This window comes from Anas platyrhynchos, chromosome 3 (assembly GCF_047663525.1).
Source record: "Anas platyrhynchos isolate ZD024472 breed Pekin duck chromosome 3, IASCAAS_PekinDuck_T2T, whole genome shotgun sequence".
Classification (NCBI taxonomy): domain Eukaryota; kingdom Metazoa; phylum Chordata; class Aves; order Anseriformes; family Anatidae; genus Anas; species Anas platyrhynchos.
Genome location: NC_092589.1, coordinates 31,604,650 through 31,622,426, shown reverse-complemented (window position 1 = coordinate 31,622,426; position 17,777 = coordinate 31,604,650). Strand labels below are relative to the sequence as shown.

General features: G+C 39.2%; 2 protein-coding genes across 3 annotated transcripts in view; one reads left to right on the top strand and one right to left on the bottom strand.

The window, feature by feature from the left end:
- Positions 1–6,927, bottom strand: part of CNST (consortin, connexin sorting protein) — a 54,381-nt gene extending 47,454 nt beyond the window's left edge. Inside the window, exons 1-2 of one of the 2 annotated variants that reach the window (XM_027453860.3) lie at positions 6,707–6,927; positions 5,491–5,593 (exon numbers count right to left, since the gene is read on the bottom strand). Coding sequence is in view for 1 of the 2 variants with exons in the window: in XM_038176764.2 (XP_038032692.1) it covers positions 659–719 (61 nt within the window). In the remaining variant the exon portion in view is untranslated. Of the gene's footprint in view, positions 1–658; positions 735–5,490; positions 5,594–6,706 lie in introns of those variants that run through there. The other variant, XM_038176764.2, reaches the window with a different exon arrangement.
- Positions 6,928–6,951: 24 nt separating this feature from the next.
- On the top strand, positions 6,952–17,497 carry TFB2M (transcription factor B2, mitochondrial). The gene is made up of 8 exons (XM_027453859.3): positions 6,952–7,276; positions 7,783–7,871; positions 8,777–8,930; positions 9,331–9,479; positions 10,855–10,944; positions 12,062–12,124; positions 12,862–13,013; positions 14,458–17,497. Exons 1-8 carry the CDS (start codon positions 6,991–6,993, stop codon positions 14,642–14,644), a joined length of 1,170 nt encoding a protein of 389 aa, XP_027309660.1. The 5' UTR covers positions 6,952–6,990; the 3' UTR covers positions 14,645–17,497.
- The last annotated feature ends 280 nt before the right edge of the window (positions 17,498–17,777 follow it).

Here is a 17,777-nt window from a genome sequence, read left to right as displayed (position 1 = left end):
TAACTGCTCCTGTCTTAGGATAAAGGAATCTCCTTTGAAGCCTTATGAGCAGACGTAATTTGCCTTTTTTCATTTTTGTATTTTCCTGCTAGATGAACAACTCCCAGATTGCTGTTACTCGTCCGAATATGTGCACAAGTTTGATTACCAAGCTTAAAAAAATTGGAACTTCCCATTAGACGAGTTTGTGCATCTTTCTCATCTATGAGTAAAACTCGTTATAAATACAGTACTAGCCAAAAAAGAAGCAAACACAGAGAGCTTCACACATACCTGTCTAACAATCACCAACCAGCATTTTCTATCAAACAGTTCTGAACAAGAAGTTTTGGTTACCTAGCAAAAGGCCAACTAAGAGTTATCCTAAGATCTTCCTAGGATGGGTACTTTTTTCTTGTTTAAAACAAAAACAAGAGCACAACCTAACTGAAAACTGACTAACTCAACTTACTCTTATCTAAATCTTTGCTTTAGCAGGACCTGAGAAAGCTGCTACACCCTACCACCTCAAAAAAGGTAGCCAAAAAAAAAATAAATCACACGAAGATCTAAACTGTCCCACTATCTCGGGTAACAACTTTAAACATGCTCAGAAAAAGGCAGAAATGACAGAACAAAGTCCTTCAAAATAGAGCTGCAAGAAGAACTGGGTTATTACCTAAAAATTGCCCATCTCGGGAAGCAAGAGTGTTCAAGACTTTCTGTGAGTTGAATTTCATGCTGAAGTTAAATTGCATAATTTTCACCTGCGGAATGAGCAAGTTTTATAGCCCTGACCAACATAAAGATAATTGGCATGGTTAAAATATTTAATTAGGTCCTAAATCACAACAAGACCAGAAACAACCACAAATAGAATGGAAAACTTGTCCATAAAATCTGTGAAACAAGTCTTGTCTGCAAGTGTTACATGTTTGTGGCTTCTTTGTTATCAAACCTGCAGGCCCAACTGAAGGCTAATTAAGATCAGAGCTAATTGTAAGAGCTTCAATAACTCTCGTCATTAGAAGCTAAGAGCACCCAGCAGCTCTAACAAACTGTTGCATCAGTCTGTTTTCTATTTGAGAGAGGAAGGATGGTTCAGCTGCCGCATAGTTCAGCGTCAGATAGGAGCGAGTGAGATCGAAGCCTTTCTTTGCTCTGAACCTCTCACATGAGCTGGTCACACTCCTACATTCTCTTTAATGCATTTCTGAACTGGAAATTACTGATTTATTTCACAGGGGTATAGCAAAGATTAATACATTTAAAAAGATTGTAAAGTAGGTATTTTAGTAAAGGGCATAAGTATGGTAAAGAGATACAAAACACACATTTAACACTCAAATTTTTTGCCCTTAAATGCACACATGAGAACTTGACCATGTATTAACTTGAAGCATATGTTAAACAAATCATAGCCCCCAAAATCACTTGCTGGTGTAACTTACTGAAGTTAAGACTGAAATTAACGAAGCTGCAACCACCTAGCTCAGTGGTGAATTTAGCCTTGATGGCTGCTTGGGTCCTCCCCTCTCCAAGGGGAAGTTATTAAGTTAACTCAATTCAGCTCTAATTGTGTAAATAGATGCTGGCTATAAGAGCCATCTCTAATAATTTGCACATGCTTTTGGAGATCTTGGAGAGGTTTTCTGAAACACTCAGCTTTCAGCTATTAGAATTTGGATGCAAGTTTGTAATACATCAATATGTCAACAGTCAGAAATGTGTTTTAAATCACTTTTTCAGAAAATACTAGTTATCAAGACTGGTTTAAGTAGCAGTTTCCATTAAAAAAACCACACATGTATTTCCATTAGAAAGTCACAAATGACACAAATATTAATAAAACATAGTGTCAGTACTGTAAGAAGACAAAAACTCATTTCATTTAAAAACCAAACCCAGATAGTTTATATGGTACCATGTCAGGAAGAGAGTTACAACTGAAAGAGGCATTGTGTGATTGCTATTTCATCCTTGTACTAATGATGTCACGTTTCAGCACTAAAAGATTTTTAATAGTCACTCTTGAGAAAACAGAAATCCAGATATGAAACTTAGCAACCGCCACAACAGTGGAGTAAGGGTAATTTTATACACCAGCAGTAATAAAATCTTGCTGGGATCAAATGTGTAAGCTTTGCAATGTGAATGTCACTTTCTTTTTTAAATACACAAATGAAAAAAGATGGCAAAATATTACTGAACAACTTACAAACTTGTAAGTTGCAGGACAGGTGTCCTCCAATACGTTTATTTTGATGTAAGTGACCACAACACAATTAACAAACAAACACCAGAAATGCGATGCCCTTACTTATTAATTTTGGTCTAAAATGATAGACCACCATAATCTCATTTCAAGACTGCGAGCGTATGATTCTAAAATTCTGTGTTTCAGTCAGTAGGACAGAACCCCCAAAACGTATATTACCAATTTCAACATTGTTTCAATGACATATTCCTCAAGTGAGCCTAAAAATCTTCCTAACAGATGCTGATATTGCAAAGATAAATATCCAGATTATTCATTTACTTATTTAAAATCCCAAAGTTATTTTGAATTAATCTCAATTTGCCCAGTAGTATAATATTTAAAAATAAAAAAAAACAAAAACACACAAACAACAAAAAACACACACACACACACACACAAACAAACCATAAAACCTAATCCACAGACAGAGAAAAGCAGTGTTAAAACTCAGATTGCAAGGTTACACATTAGCCATCCAGTTTGGAGAGAGGGCACAGCTTATTGGAACAACCACAGAAAAAAACTTCATGTTCCTAGGCAACTCTATTCCTAACAAAATCAAACGTGTAACCCACCAAAGTTTGTATACAGAAATACTTGACAATAACACCATTCATCCTCTACACTCCCCTTGTAAGTCAGCAGTGTATTTTTAAAGACATCACAGTTAAACAATAAGAAGATAAATAAGTTTAGAAAAAGAATGAAAAAGATGTTAACATGAAAAACCCTTGAGCAAGACTGCATTGCCAAAGTATTCAAAATAGACTTATGAAAACATACACACACAAACAGGGGTGAGTGAATCTGAGTGTGCAGAATGTGCTGATGTGTATGTATCAAAATTCAATGAAGAGGAATTCTGAGAGAAGTAAACAGAAGACGCGCTTATTGGAATGTTTTACTGCTGTCTACAAAGGTTTTAATAGCACTTTTTTGCATGCGCACAAAAAAATATTTGCAGTACTTTTACTGCTGCTGAAAGATGCCAGATTGATAGCCCTAGGGACTGAGTTTCGCTGTATACACAGACAGATATAGCACAGAGTGAGAAGGTTGTACCCCTGCCAAAACGCTTTACAATACACAGCTTATGCAACAGTCTTCACACCACAGAACCCTTGCTTCTCCTCTGAAAATGTTAAAAAATATTGCTGCTTAGTGTTCATTATAAGGCAAAATAAGATGGGGACACTGCTATTAACATCTGCAGGGCCAGAATTCAAGCCATCAGCTCATTTTAAACGTTTATTTTTGTGCTGAATGGCTCTGTTGTTAGCTGTGAACTTTGCTGCGCTGTTTGACAGGCTGGAAAGTCAAACTGCACCTGGTATGAAAACAGTTTAGTATTAAATAGAATGTTATTACAGCAGAAAAGAATGCAAAGGAAGAGTGGCTTAACAAAGTTTTTTCAAATAAGCTTATGGTCACATACATGAGCATACACCTAGTGCTCAGAAATGACCTCAAAGAACACAGCACTTAATAGCTTCACCTAACTGGCGCTCTCCAGTGATCTACACATTTGATCTAGGGCATTTTTAAAAGGCAATTTCCAATTAATAAGGTTTTAAGTGTTGCTAATACTAGGCTGGAAGCTACACTGTCATATGGAGCAGGCAGGCTTCCAAGGAACCTTGGACTCCTGCTTTCCTTACTACTAATAGTTTAGCCAAACACCAAAAAAAAAAAAACAAAAAACAAAACAAGAACAAATCCCCTGAATCCAAGAGCCTAGCTGTTTTTCACCATCAACAGATTACACATAAAATCAAGGTTTATAGAGCACAATGGGTCTAAATGCAATTTACCGACCTCATTATAAGGAATGATTTTCATTTAGCAGGAAGATTTCTGATACAACCACAGGATTGTAACTGCTCTGCATCTCAAATCAGATTGTGGCACAGGATTAAAAGCTACTTTAGCCCTTGGGACTTCTATTGTGTGCTTATATGGGCTTGCAACAGAGGGACAGTGTAACAGGGGAATAGGACAAAACAATGAGGCTACTCAATGATTTAAAAAAAAAAAAAATCTTCCTACGGGACTACTTCCAAACTTTTGATCATATTTTGCCACCTTCTGAGTGTAAACACTTACAGAGCTTTTGAGGAAATCTCTTATTGCTCTTCTCCTTGGTCACCATCCACAGTATTACAACAAGATTAATGAAACACACTGAATAAAACTCAAGTGCAAACAGTGACTCTGTGACATTCTGCATCTCAGCAAGGCACAGAACGGTTTCTGTCAATTCAACCATACGGCAAGTTACTTCCTTTTCATACTACTGAAGAGAACATATTTAAGGGATTCTTCCACCTTATTTTCTGAACATCACTTCTATTGCAGGCCTTTCTTTAAAATTAGCACCAGAGGCACTGTTTGGTAACAGGTGAGCTTTTCAATATATGCATAATTTAAGTAAGGAACAATCAACATTGACAGTAGATTTTAAGATCAAATTTTCCAATGATGCAATTGGAAATGCAAATATGATATGGTGAATAAAACAGAAAGAGTTTCTAAAACAATGCTAGCAAACTTAATCTGTATTCTGAGCCAAAGAGGAGAATCTAATGACAAGTATCACTACCAAGACAAGAAAAATTAAGATCTTGAAAATTTCTATTCACATACCTTTCGTTTATGTGCAAGACAGAAATTCTATTGAATTTGTACAGAAAATGAAGTATGGGCGTACAGTTTGAAAAATGGAGATCAAGATGTATATACTATGACAATTTTCCCCTTCAGAAATGCTTGTTAAAATTTCCTGTTACTAAGTGGATAATACTACAAGACTAACTCTTCAAAATTAATTTAAACAATAAGCTTTACACGGAACAAAATGAAAGTAAACGCAAAAGATATTTAGAACTGTTGAGAAGAAAAGCATCCCTTTATTCATCTTCTTAACCCATACAAGCAATGAGCTCTTTCGGTTTAAGCACAGGCTGGAATCCTTCTGATTCCTTCTCTGTTTCAAAAAACTGTAATTAGAAGGAAACAACTTCAGAGCACCCAACAAGGAACTTAAATTGCAAAGACATGCCTATACAAGGTAAGACTGTAAGTTCAAATATTTGTTTGTGATAATAGCCGGATTAAAAAATATATGCCATGTGATCAGTTGTTAGCTTATAAATAGCCCCAAGTTGACTGTTCGAACGTCCCTGGGATATACGTTACTGGATTAAACAATTTTCTGCATTGTAATTTCTAAATTAAAAACATACAAAACTTACCATTTTCCTAAGGTTTCAACACGGATAACAACCACGTCAGAAAGAGGTAGTCAGGTAGTCCCTTATGCGTGCAAAATTCAGTATATGAATATAGGGCAGGCTCCTTCATTAGGGGGAACGAAAAATAAATAAATTAGAGAATCATAAATGTATCCTATAGATAGATAGATCTATATAGATCTAAAGTTCAACGTGGGCAACTCCTATGCTGAAGTTAAGAAAATATAATATGAAAATGCAAATAAAAAACACACGTCATTTCTAGTGTATGAAGAGTGTCAGGGCATAGCTCTGGGTCTTACTTAGCAAGCGTTCTGGAGAATAATCTCAGTTACTCTGAATAGCCCATGCAGTGATGATCCTAAAATCCCGAGAGCTTGAGAATCACAGAATCAGCCAGGCTGGGGAAGACCTTCAGGATCATCAAGCCCAGCGCTCACCCAACACCACCAAGTTCTGTCACCAAGCCATGTCCCTAAGCACCACATCCACTCCTCTCTTAAATACCTCCAGGGATGGCCACTCCACCGCCTCCCTGGGCAGCTTGTTCTGATGCTTGGCCACCTTTCTGGTGAAGACATTCTTCCTGATATCCAACCTAAAGCTCCCCTGGCACAACCTGAGACCCTTTCCTTGTGTCTCATCACTTGAGATAAAAGGGACCGACCCCCTCCTCACTGCAAGCTCCTTTCAGGCAGCTGTAGAGCGCAACAAGACCTCCTCTTAGAGCAACATTTTCCAAAATCCTTTGCTTATCCTTACAGTTGATGGAACACAAGGCGGTGACAGAGTGACCGTGCCTAAGATGTCTGTGGCCACAGCACGGACTTCAGCACGGGATGCTGAATTAGGGCATTGCCCAACGCTTCACCTAGGAAAACCGAGCTCCTTTTGATGTGCCCAAAGACCTACAAATTACCGAATTAGCAGCCTAATTAGCGAGAGAAGGAGAAAAAAAAAGAAAAAAATAAAAAAAAAAGCTATGAAAAACGCGAAGTCCGGCTTAAAACCGGACCGAGCTCTACGCCAGCGCCCTGCCCACCCGGCAGCGAGGGGGAGCCCGGCCCCCGGCTCCCGGCCAGCCCCGCTATGGGGGCACCGCGGCGGTACCGGGGCAGGGGCAGGGGCAGCGCCCGGTGCCGGCGGGGGAGCAGCGGGAGGGCGCCTCCTGCTCCTGCTCCTGCTCCTGCCGCCGGGAGCGAGCCCCGGCACTCACCTGGGCTCCGTCGCGGCTCAGGCACCCGCGGAGGGCAGCGGGGAGGCGCGGGGAGAGGCGGGCATGGCGCGGGCACGGCGCGGGGACGCGGCAGTACCGGGGTGAGGGGGGGGGGGGTCTCGGTGCGCCGGGCGCCGCTGCGGGGCTGGCACCATAGAGAGGGAGCTCCAGCCCCGCCGCCGCCAGGGCGGAAGAGCGCTAGAGAGGCGCCGTGCCGAGGCGGAAGTGACGCCGCCCGTTGCTAAGGAGCCGGCGCGGCCGGCGCTGGGCAGCGGCGCGGCGCCATGCGGCCGGGCTGCGGCCGGCTCCTGGCGGCGGGGCTGCGGCCGCTGCTGGGCTGCCCGCGGCCGGCGCCGCCGCCGCCGCCGGGCCGGGGGGTCGCGGGGCGGTGGCCGAGCCCCGGGCTGCGGGTGCCGGAGGCGGCGGAGGCGGAGCGGCTGGTGCAGGAGGCCCGGCGGGCGGGAGGGCCGCTCCGCCGCTTCATCGCCTGCCCGCGGCTGGCCCGCACCGTGCAGCGCTGCCTCGGGGCTGCGCGCGGCCCCCAGCCCGTCGTGCTGGAGTGCGGCCCCGGTGAGTCGGCTCCCGGCCCGCCCCGCCCCGCCGCGCGGTGACCTTGCGGGGACGGCGGGGCCGCCCGCGGTGAGGGGCCTGGGGTTTGGAGGCGGGCTTGGTCGCTGCCGCTAACGGCAGGCATAGGGGTGCGGGCCCTTCAGACTGCTGCCGCTCGTAATTGCTTAATGCTTGTGTGCCACGCTACATGGAGGGTGTGCTACCCGTAGGGGTCATGTGGGTAAGGTTCCAAAGGCTGCTTCATTTGGCAGCAGAAAAAGCAGGGGATGTATTTGAGATATAACTAATGGTCCTCTGCATCAAACTAACACTGTGCTTAGTGCAACTCACTCAGTAATCTAAGGGACACTGTGTACATTTGTTTTCAAACCGTTATTTTGAAACAAGTGACATGAGTTACCTCCCTATTAAAAGTGCTATACCCCAACTGTTGTGCTGGAAAAATCACTCAAGGGAAATTGGTTTTAAAAATATGTATTTCCCCCCCTTCCCCCTCCTCTTTACAGGGCCTGGAATCTTGACCCGGACTCTACTCAATGCAGGTGTTAGAGTGGTAGCTCTAGAAAGTCACCCAGCTTTCCTTCCAAACTTACAGGTACACTTTTGGTTTGGTAGCATGTTTCTAAAACTTTAATTAAGGGGAAAATGAGGCATTAATTACGAAATACATAATAACTGTGGGATCAAAAAGGAATTAGCCAGTCATTGTTACTTACAACATCTGAAATAATGCTTAATAATAGTAAGTATTGTTTGGTTTTACACTGAACAGTCAGCAACAGTCTGACTATTTTATAACCAATTAATTTGACATCTTGAGTATGTGCAAATTCAAGTTCATAGTTTCATATATAAATTTTTGAGGCTAGTCTTAAGCAGAGTCATTGTAATTGTGTATGTTTAGGCAGGATGTCCACGTGTAGCTTCCAAAAACCTGTAAAGATCCTCTTGGTTATTCTTATAGTCTCACGGTATTAGTTAATCTATTGTCTTGTGGCTGGCTGGCAATATGAAGACCAACAGGTGTTAACTCTTGTGTTCACCTTAACACTGTGTGCTTTCAGAGGTGGTCAGACAGAGCCTTAGAAGTTGCACAGAAGGCAGGTGTTACAGTAAAGCAGAGATTAGGAGCTTAAGACTCTAACCTCTTTCAAAATGTGCATAAAAGGCATGTTTTGTGCCTAAGTCTCTCATTCGCTGTGTATATGAAGAATTTCAGCTGGAAATTACTAAATGTAGTGGTTTGCTCAGTTTAATATGTATTTTTTTTATTTTTTTCAAAACACTGCAGAACATACTACTAGTATGGGGAGGGGTTTAAAGCTCCAGCCGAGCAGCACAGAAACGCCTTGCATAATAAAGGAAGTTATTTTTCCTGTCAGTTATAAGACCCAACTCTGAAGTCTGTCTTTTTCTAGTGCTTGAACAACTTCATGTCTTGGTTGAGTGTTTTGTAAGGCAGTTTACTGCATTCTTCAACTGAAACTTAATTTGGTTCAGTCCTTAGAGAACAGCCTGGATGGACAATTAAAGGTGATTTATGGTGACTTCTTCAGACTGGATCCTTTGGTCACTGGAACAGTGAAACCGCCTGCTGTGTGTTCTGACAAGCTTTTTGAAGCCATGGGTGTAGCAGCAGTTCCTTGGAGAGCAGGTATGTGTATGAGATTGCACATGTTATAAACACATTTGAAGGCTGCATGGGCGGTTTGGAAAAATCTTTGGGTCTTGAGGTGTATGCTCTATCTTAATACATGTATTGCATTCATGGGTATCATTTGATCATTTCCTAAATTTCAGCTTTATTTAGGTAGATCCGTAATAGCTCCAAAAAATGGCAATATGAAATCTCAGCTATTTGCTTATTGTAATAAAGGCTTAGTCTAATGCAAACAAGGCTTAGCTTTGAATAAAGCTTGAATTTTATTCATTCTTGAATAAAATGAGCTGACTCTTTTTTTTTTATTTGTTTGTAAACTACACGTTAGCATTAATGAGATTTTCCAGTACATATTGCAAAATTTTAAAGTTACTTTTGCACACTATTGAAACAGATGTACCTGTGAAAATTTTTGGAATCTTGCCACAAAAAAAGGAAAGGAACACACTTTGGAGGCTACTTTTTATCCTGTATGAATGCAGTTCCATATTCAGATATGGAAGAGTAGAGCTCAACATCTTTATAAGTGAAAAAGAGTACAAGGTATGTGCAAGAGATTTTGAAGGTAGTAGAGAATAAGTAGTGCTTCACAGTACACCCAAACAGTTATATTGTCGAGTTAGTCTTTTTGCTGGTGATTTTTTTTTTTTTTTGACAGAATTTTAAAATATTATAACTTCTGAGGTGCTTAAATTCTGTAACATGCTTTTGCAACAAAATTGGTTCCTAATTGCGGGACAGTGAAGAGGGAATTGACAAGTTCTATTGAAGAATATTCAGTTGCTAAATAGCATGCTCGGTTTTATGCACTTGTCCACTTGAACAAACTTTGCGTGCAGTTCTGAAAAAAATTGAGACAAAATATGAGTAAATCACACACCTTTTTATTAAAGTTCTGTATGCTGAGGGGCAGAGTAGCTTTCTGGATTATGTGCTCCTAATTTGTGCTGTCTCAAACTTTTAGAATTTTACTTTTAGTTCAAGGTTACTTTTTTTTTTAAACTGTGATTCATAAAGGCACTAACCTTGAGTTACTCGAGGTAAGGAAAGACTTCCAGGTGCGCCAACACAAGCTGTGTTCTGTCACCCTACTGGAAAAAATTAAAGTCTAAGTATGTTCTCTTGCAAAATGATAGGCTGGATACCACTGGAATATTTGCTTGTTACATTTTTACTGGCTAGACATTTGAACAAAGAGAGGGCAGCATAGTCATTTTAGTGTAACTTTTCTGTGTTTATTGTGAATCCTCTTAAATGAGTATTGTGTACCAAAGTAAAAGTAATTGGGACTTTTTTTAGTGGGCACTGTTAATTCCTAAATCTATGATAAGTTAAATCTTCATTTTGTGACTTCTTTGCTCTGTTTGCACATAACTGTGTATGGGGGTTTCTTTTTTTATTTTGTTTTGTTGCACTGAGTTGTCTAATGTGTAATATTGTAACATCAGGAGGATGACTGCAAGGTGCTGAATGTTCAGGGAGATGGTTGGCTTACTCTGTGTGTCTTAATGGGAATATTTTCTTATCAGTGGGGAAGAACTTACGCTATGAACTCTACCCACGTTACAGTTTTAAAACAAAATGTGATCAATCTTTCTTTATTGTGTGAAACTTTTCTCTGCCTTAAAAGGGGCCTGAAAGTGTAAGCTGAAAATTCCTACTCAGTTCAGTTATCCAAATAATCGCTGCAAAACAATACTTAGATTGCCATAATGTCTTCTAATTGCATTTTCTAACAAGCATACTAAAATCACAGAAACTGGGGTGTAATGTAACTTAGTCTTGGAATTTCAGACTTAACTATGAATTTCTTACCACCTGTTAAGTTTATAAGGATTTTCTTAGATAAAGAAGCAGTCTTGTTTTTTGTTTGTTTGTTTTTTTCAACAAAGATGTTTCTGCTTTGACATTTTGTTAGGTATTAACAGCAAAGCCTGGGGAATCGAGGGCTTATCAAGCACTTTCTGTGCTTTGCCAAGTAGGATGTGAAATTCAGCTACTGCATATGGTAAGTTTGTTGTACCAAATGACACAGTCTCATGCTATAAATGTGCATATACAAAAGGGTTTGTACTGGTTTTGCTATTGTAATCAAATTGGAAGGTAATTTGATGTTGAAATTAGTGGAGCACTACTGAAAACTTTTGGATATGGACAAGTCTTTTCTGTCTTGCTAGGTGTTGTGTGAGATTTAGGCTGCTCTTCCAATCTGTCAGAGTCTGCTCTTTATGTCCTCTGTGTTTTGGCATCATGTGTGCTTTCACCTTCCTGAGCAATTTTCAGTAGAAATACTTTTTCAGTTTTAGTGCTTCTACTTGCAAAGCAAGCCTGCTTCTCATGCTAGTCAAGAATCATCTTATCTTGTCACATGCGCTACGATTTAGTTTTAAAAAGTTTTTTGAAATTGTTCATTAGCTTCCACTCGCTTTACTCTTTTAAGATTTTGTTTGTTTGTGCCCTGTTTTTTCTAGGAGCTTCTTTCATAGTTTAAATGCTATGCTGATCTCAAATCGTAAGTTTCATTATCTGTTGTCCTCCAAATGGCTTGTAACATGAGGTATAGAGAGGACATTTCTAAATATGGTGAGGTTGAAGAATACGATGATGCTCAAGGAACAATTATATAGGCATGGCCTGGTCATGCACTGCCTGCCTTGCATCTGCTTGTAGCTGCTTCTGGAGTCAAGTTGTTGGGCTGGTGAGACTTCTATTCAGACTCAGTACAGCAGATCTTATGGTCAGGTGTTTCTTTTCAGTTTTTAGCTTTGAAAATTTGAAAATTTGGTTCAAATTTTCAATTTGAAATAATCAAATTTTCAATTTGAAACCAATGAGCAGTCCCAGTTATGCATGGTAATATATTCAAAAGCTATTTGATTATAAATAATTTTAGCAGTGCTACTCAGATACTTTGTCTAGAGCATGGCTAAATAGCATTTTCAGTCTTGCCTTTGTGTATATTACTTAAACTTTATATATATATATATATATTTCTAATGTATTTACATGGTTTTAAAACAAAGTTTAGAATGGAGTATGCTTTGAATTTGATAGGATTGATGGTAAATGTTTTTCTAAATTCTAACAAAGCACTTCATTTCTGTAATGTTTGCTTCTTCTCATAGGAGCCCTGGTCATCCTTTGTAACTAACTTGAAAAACAAGGGACTGGCAGTTTCAAAGAGCATGGTAAGATCATTTTCTTCTTTCAGAGATGCAGCTAAGCCCCTTTAATTAAAGATTAAAAATAACTTTATAACAGTGTTCACACATGTATCTTTTGGCTGTGAATAGTGCATTTTTTTTAAGTGTTCCAATTAAAACTCATGGGCAGCATGTAGAAGATGAAGAGGGTGAAGGATTGCTCCAATCTTAAATACTGAGATAAACTAGTGTCTATATGATGAGGAAATAAATACAGTAAATAAATATCATGAGGACATGTGAACAGGTAAAATCTTATTTAAATTTAATGTCAGGGTCACATCTACCAGCTTGAATACAAAAGCTGTTACCATGATTAATAACATAGTCAGTATGCTGCTGGTTTTGATCAAAGTGGTTGTTCACATGTCCAATGTACATTCTGTGTGCTAGTTAAGTGCTGGAAGTCTGGATCTCAAAGCCTGTATTGTCTATTTCAACTAAGAAAACACAATCTTAAAAAATTAAAATTATGTCATAGTGTATCTGCTTGATTTCCTATTTCGTTTCCTGTTTAAAAAAATAAAAAAGAAAAAAGGTAAAGCTATCTTAGTTACAGAACAAAATTTGATAGCTTCCGCTTTCAATGTCATTATCTTTTTACCTTCTAAAACTCTAAGAAGTGTTACTGCTGGCCCAGTTGAAATGCTTTCTCTTAGAAAAAGACAGGCAGTGTCTTAAAAATGACTAATTTTCAATGACTTATTTTGTTTTTCTTGCAGTGGCTGCCAAATGACCATTTATGTTTGGTACGACTGACTCCCCAGCGAGATCTATTTTCAGAAGGCTTGAAGCCCACAAATTCAGCTACCTTCATTTTCATGGTGAAGCAGTGTCTTGCTAAACGCAAATCTAGACTTACTGATAGATTAAAGTAAGTATGGAAGTGTTTCAAGTTTTTATACGTTTCCTAAAGAAATAAAGGGAAAATGCTGAAATACTTTCTCAGAGCAGTATTTATTTTAGATGAAATTCAGCATCTTTTTGAATTACCTTTGTGTAGAAAAGAACACTTCATTTTTTCAGCCCAAGTACAATATTTTGGGTACCTGGACTTTATTCATACAGGATAAAAACTTGAGGTTTGGCAGGAAGGTAGGCAAGTACGTAGACTTTGGAATTACAGACATTCACTGCACACCTAATGGAGGTGAGCTTGTGTACCTGCAAGAAATTTTTACTCAGTTTAGACATAACAATAAAGTCACCGAGTCTTTGCAGGTATAAAAATTAAAAAGCTGCAGAAGAGTTTTGGATTATAAGAAACATCAAAGCAGTGCTAATGAAAATAGCTGAAGGTTATTGAAGGTTGAGTGGGGATGTCCTCACATGGCTTTCTGTTACTGCATTCAAAAATTAGACTTTGGACTTATTTACCAATTATGCAGCTCTCTTTAATTATTTATTCCCTTTGATATGACATTGGAGTTGCTCACTTGGCAATACGATCACTAGATTTCTGTTCCCATAAATGTGAAGTGTTTGTACTCTCTGAAGTATTGGCTTCAAGTTGTTGATGAAAATAATTAACATATTTCTCATTTATTGGTAGGGGTTAATGGATGCTAATTTCCAGGGAGGAGGTGGGGGGATGTAAGGGGATGGGACACACACAAAAAAAATCCTGTGCAGAGAGCCTTAATGGATTTCTTTCTTAAAGCTCAGTGGTTTATCTAGTCTCCACTCGATCTTTCAGCCAGGAAGTGGAGCTAACCTTGAAGGCTTCTAATTCTTTCTTTTGTATATTTATATCCCCTTTTCTTGTCTGGGAAATAGTTAATGTATATGCACATTTATAAAAGGCCCAGTTTTCATAGCAGTGATGTGAATGTGGAGACAGTTTATAGATCTGTTTATATATAGAAGAAAATACCTGGGAGGTTTAAACCACGCTACCTCATGCTGTACTCAGCCATCCTCCTGAAGATGACCTTGGCTTTAATTCCCCAGGAACTGAAGAGCAACCCCCTTTTATGCAGTAATGTCGGTTGCTGACAGCTGGGATAGGGGTTTGTCTATTGTCTAGGACAGGAATGTCTATTGTTGTGCAGCTGGAGGAGGGGACCGAGGGAGCTAACCCTCTAATGGGGTGAGTTATGTGGTTTGATATCCTCTGCGTGTGTGCTGGGGGCATTATTGGGTATTTGCATGGCTTCTTAGTAGAAGTTTTTCTGTTTGTAGTATGATTGAAAATAACTTGTGTCATAGGGAGAAGTTGTTAACTTGTGGAAGCTGTGAAAGGATGAAATTGACCTTCAGATACTGTTTCTTCACAGGGAGAAATGCTCCATTATAATTTGTTTGTTTGTTTGTTTCAGTTCATGGAGCTTGGACAATAGTGGCCAATTACTGAAAGCACTAGAAATTCCAACAGATGTTGTAACAGGTAATTTATACCCAGAAGACTACAAGCGTCTTTTTGAGGCTTTGCAAAACTCTAGTGTGTTTACTGAAAGCTGGTTCCATGATGAGGTCTTGGAAAGTATAAGAAACATAAACTTATAAATTGAAAGCTGCTGTCTTTTAGAAGATTCTTTGCTTCTGGAAGATTACTGTGATAAGAAATGATTTAAATAAAATCGAAGTATTGTTAGGGAGATGACTTCCGGTCCAAACAGGAAAGTAAACTTGGCAAGAAACTAGAGCTCTTCCATACAGCATGGAGCTGTGGGATTTACAGTGTAGGAGTTACTTGGTTACAATCGTATCCCGACTGGATAAAATCTGCGTCTTCCCCAGGAGCATGATAGTGACCTGCTGCTTTTGGATGTGCCACCTAAACTGAACTTCTTATTACATTGCTGTATATCTACAATGTTTGAAGAAATAACAGACCAAATAACAATTTGTGTGGTTTGTATTTTAGTGCTCAGTGCTTTCGAAGTTCTTTCAGATTCCCAAAATACACAGGTCTGTACAACCACTGAATCTGTTTTATCATCTGATCTATAAACCTTGCAGGCTAAGATATTAATAAATAAAGAGTGGTGGGCTTATGAAAGGCAAGGTAATGACAGTATAATAAAACATCAACTGAATATTTTGTTTAAATAGACTGTTATATCTGTGGTTGGGGGAAAAAATCAATTTTTTCTTTTGAAAATTTTAAGTGACAAAACACTGGGTGTTCTGTTGTAGTTTACCATATGTAAACACCTATATACAGATGAGCTTTATCTTATTTTAGGTCTGAAACTCAAGTCACCAGAACATTCAGTGTTTTCATAAACAGCTGTGAAAAAGAATCATCTTACCTGTAACCCTTGCAACATAAAATTGTTTAATGTGTATGATGTGTATATAAAACCTTATTTTAAAGAGATATGCTATTAAAATTGTCTTTTCAGTCATAGTCCTCCATACTCCAACCTGTTTCTCATTCCCCTTGTTGACTTAACATGAAACTATTCTGTTGTTGTCTGATACTGTTGGCAAGTTCTACTACTGGCTGTGTTTCTTACGTTGTCTCCCCTGGGAGGCCGAGTGAATAAAATACTTTTTCAGGATGCTCTCTTCAGGATTTGGAAAACATTGGCAACTGAAACGATGCAGTTGGAGGATATTATTTCTTAAGCACATTTGGAGGTGTATATATGTGACAAACATTCATCTCTGTATTCCTGCTGCAGAAGAAAAATTGACTTGAAGCAGCCTCAGTTCATTGTTAGCCACCACTGCGCTGTTAGCTGTGTGTTTAAACTGTCTTTTTCATGGTGTTACGGTGAAATTACTGGAAAGGCTGAGATTTAATTTGCATTCTGCTTCAGAGCAGCATTGCTCTTCTGGTGCGGATCTTGAAGATTTGGGGCTTTTTTTCTGTTCAGATATGTTAGTAGCTCAGGTAACTTGCATTGTAAATCAACCGTGAATGGCAAATTTGCATTAACAGAAGCAATTCCTTCTCTTCAATTCCAGTGGATGGTAACTATCTTATCTACGCTTAAAAAAAAAATCAGGCCAGGCAACTTTGAATTCTTTTTTTTTTTTTCTTTCTTGAATAAAATAACTTCATCTTACTGCAGCAAATTATCAAATACCAATATATCAGGGAAACTATTCAATGCATGAAATATGAGATGATCCCATAATCTTCCTTAACTGCATTGCTAGTAACATTTTGAACATTAACTTAAAAAAGGAAAATTGCTCACTAGGATTTATTTTTATTATGTTGTTGGCCAATAGCGTTTACTGAGCCAATGCAGAGACTTCCAAGGTAACAGTAGGCTAAGGTAGCAGTAGGAGTCTGTAAATGTATGGAATATTGTGTAACTGGGGACTTGAAATGAGGAGATGGAATGCTAACAGGAACTTTGCCATTAAGTCTTAAGTGTAAGCAGCATGTTTACATGTTCCTCCCTGACTGTTCCACAGTTTACAAGTGATATTTTCACTATGGACTTTGTAAGATTTCTGCACTTTCATTGTTGTATTCTCTTAAAAGTTCAAACTACTTATTTATATCAAGATGTGGTTTAATCCAGCCAGCTAGCCACCACACAGCAGTTTGCTCACCCTTGCCCCTCCTCAGTGGGATGGGGAAGAGAATAGGAAAAAAAGTGAAAGGTTGTGGTTTGAGATAAAGACAGTTTATCAGGACAGAAAAGAAAGGAAAATAATCATGGTAATAGCACTAGTAAAAATAGCGTGCACAAAACAAGTGATGCACAATGCAGTTGCTCACCACCCGCTGACCAGTGCCCAACCTGTTCCTGGCATATGGTCCAACCCACCCCAGCTAGCCACCCCATATAACTGCTCAGCATGACCCCATATGGTATGGAATACCCCTTTGACCAGTTTGGGTCAGCTGTCCTGTTCTGTCCCTTCCCAGCTCCTGCTGCAAGCCCAGCCTGCCTGCTGGCAGGACAGTGTGAGAAGCTGAAATGTCCTTGGCTTAGTGTAAGAACTGCTCTGCAATAATTAAAACATCAGCATGGTATCAACTAAATTCTCATCCTAAATCCTAAACACAGTACCATACCAGCTACTAGGTATGGTACTAGGAAAATTAACTCTATGATAGGGATAAACTCTGAGCTGTTTTTTTCTTAGTGCAGAACAGTGTTCCACCAAAAAGCAGTGTCCTAATTTCACAATCCCCTTCAGTACTCCAGTAGTTTTTATAAGGTGTGGTGGTGGAATGAAGGAAAAAGATGGTGTTGGAGGTTCTGTCAGGAATGACCTGAGGAAGTCTGACGTAGTTGTTCGATTTGCAGATTAATTCAGTTTGCATTTGAAATTTGCACTGAAATTTGTTTCACCAGAGTTTGAAGTATGTAATTTATTATCCAGTTATCAAATTAAGTGTCTAAAAAATGTTTATAAAAATAAAAGGAAAATAAGAGCCACTACTAAGTCTTGTGCACGTAGTTGTAAATGACTGCTAGTTGTGAGGGTTTTGGACATTGTGTTCTACTTTAAAATACCTTAGATGTGCTTTGGTAAAAAAAAGGGCTTCCCTGACACCAGTGTAGAACTCTGTCTAGATCTGTATTCCACAATACATGTGTTTAACACCCTCTGTGTTATAGACTGCATAATTTAATAATTCTAGAAGCTTAAGGAACAAGAATGTTTGTCATCTTTGCAATACCTTAAGTTCCAGATTTCTGATTTCAGTCACCAGATGGGAGAT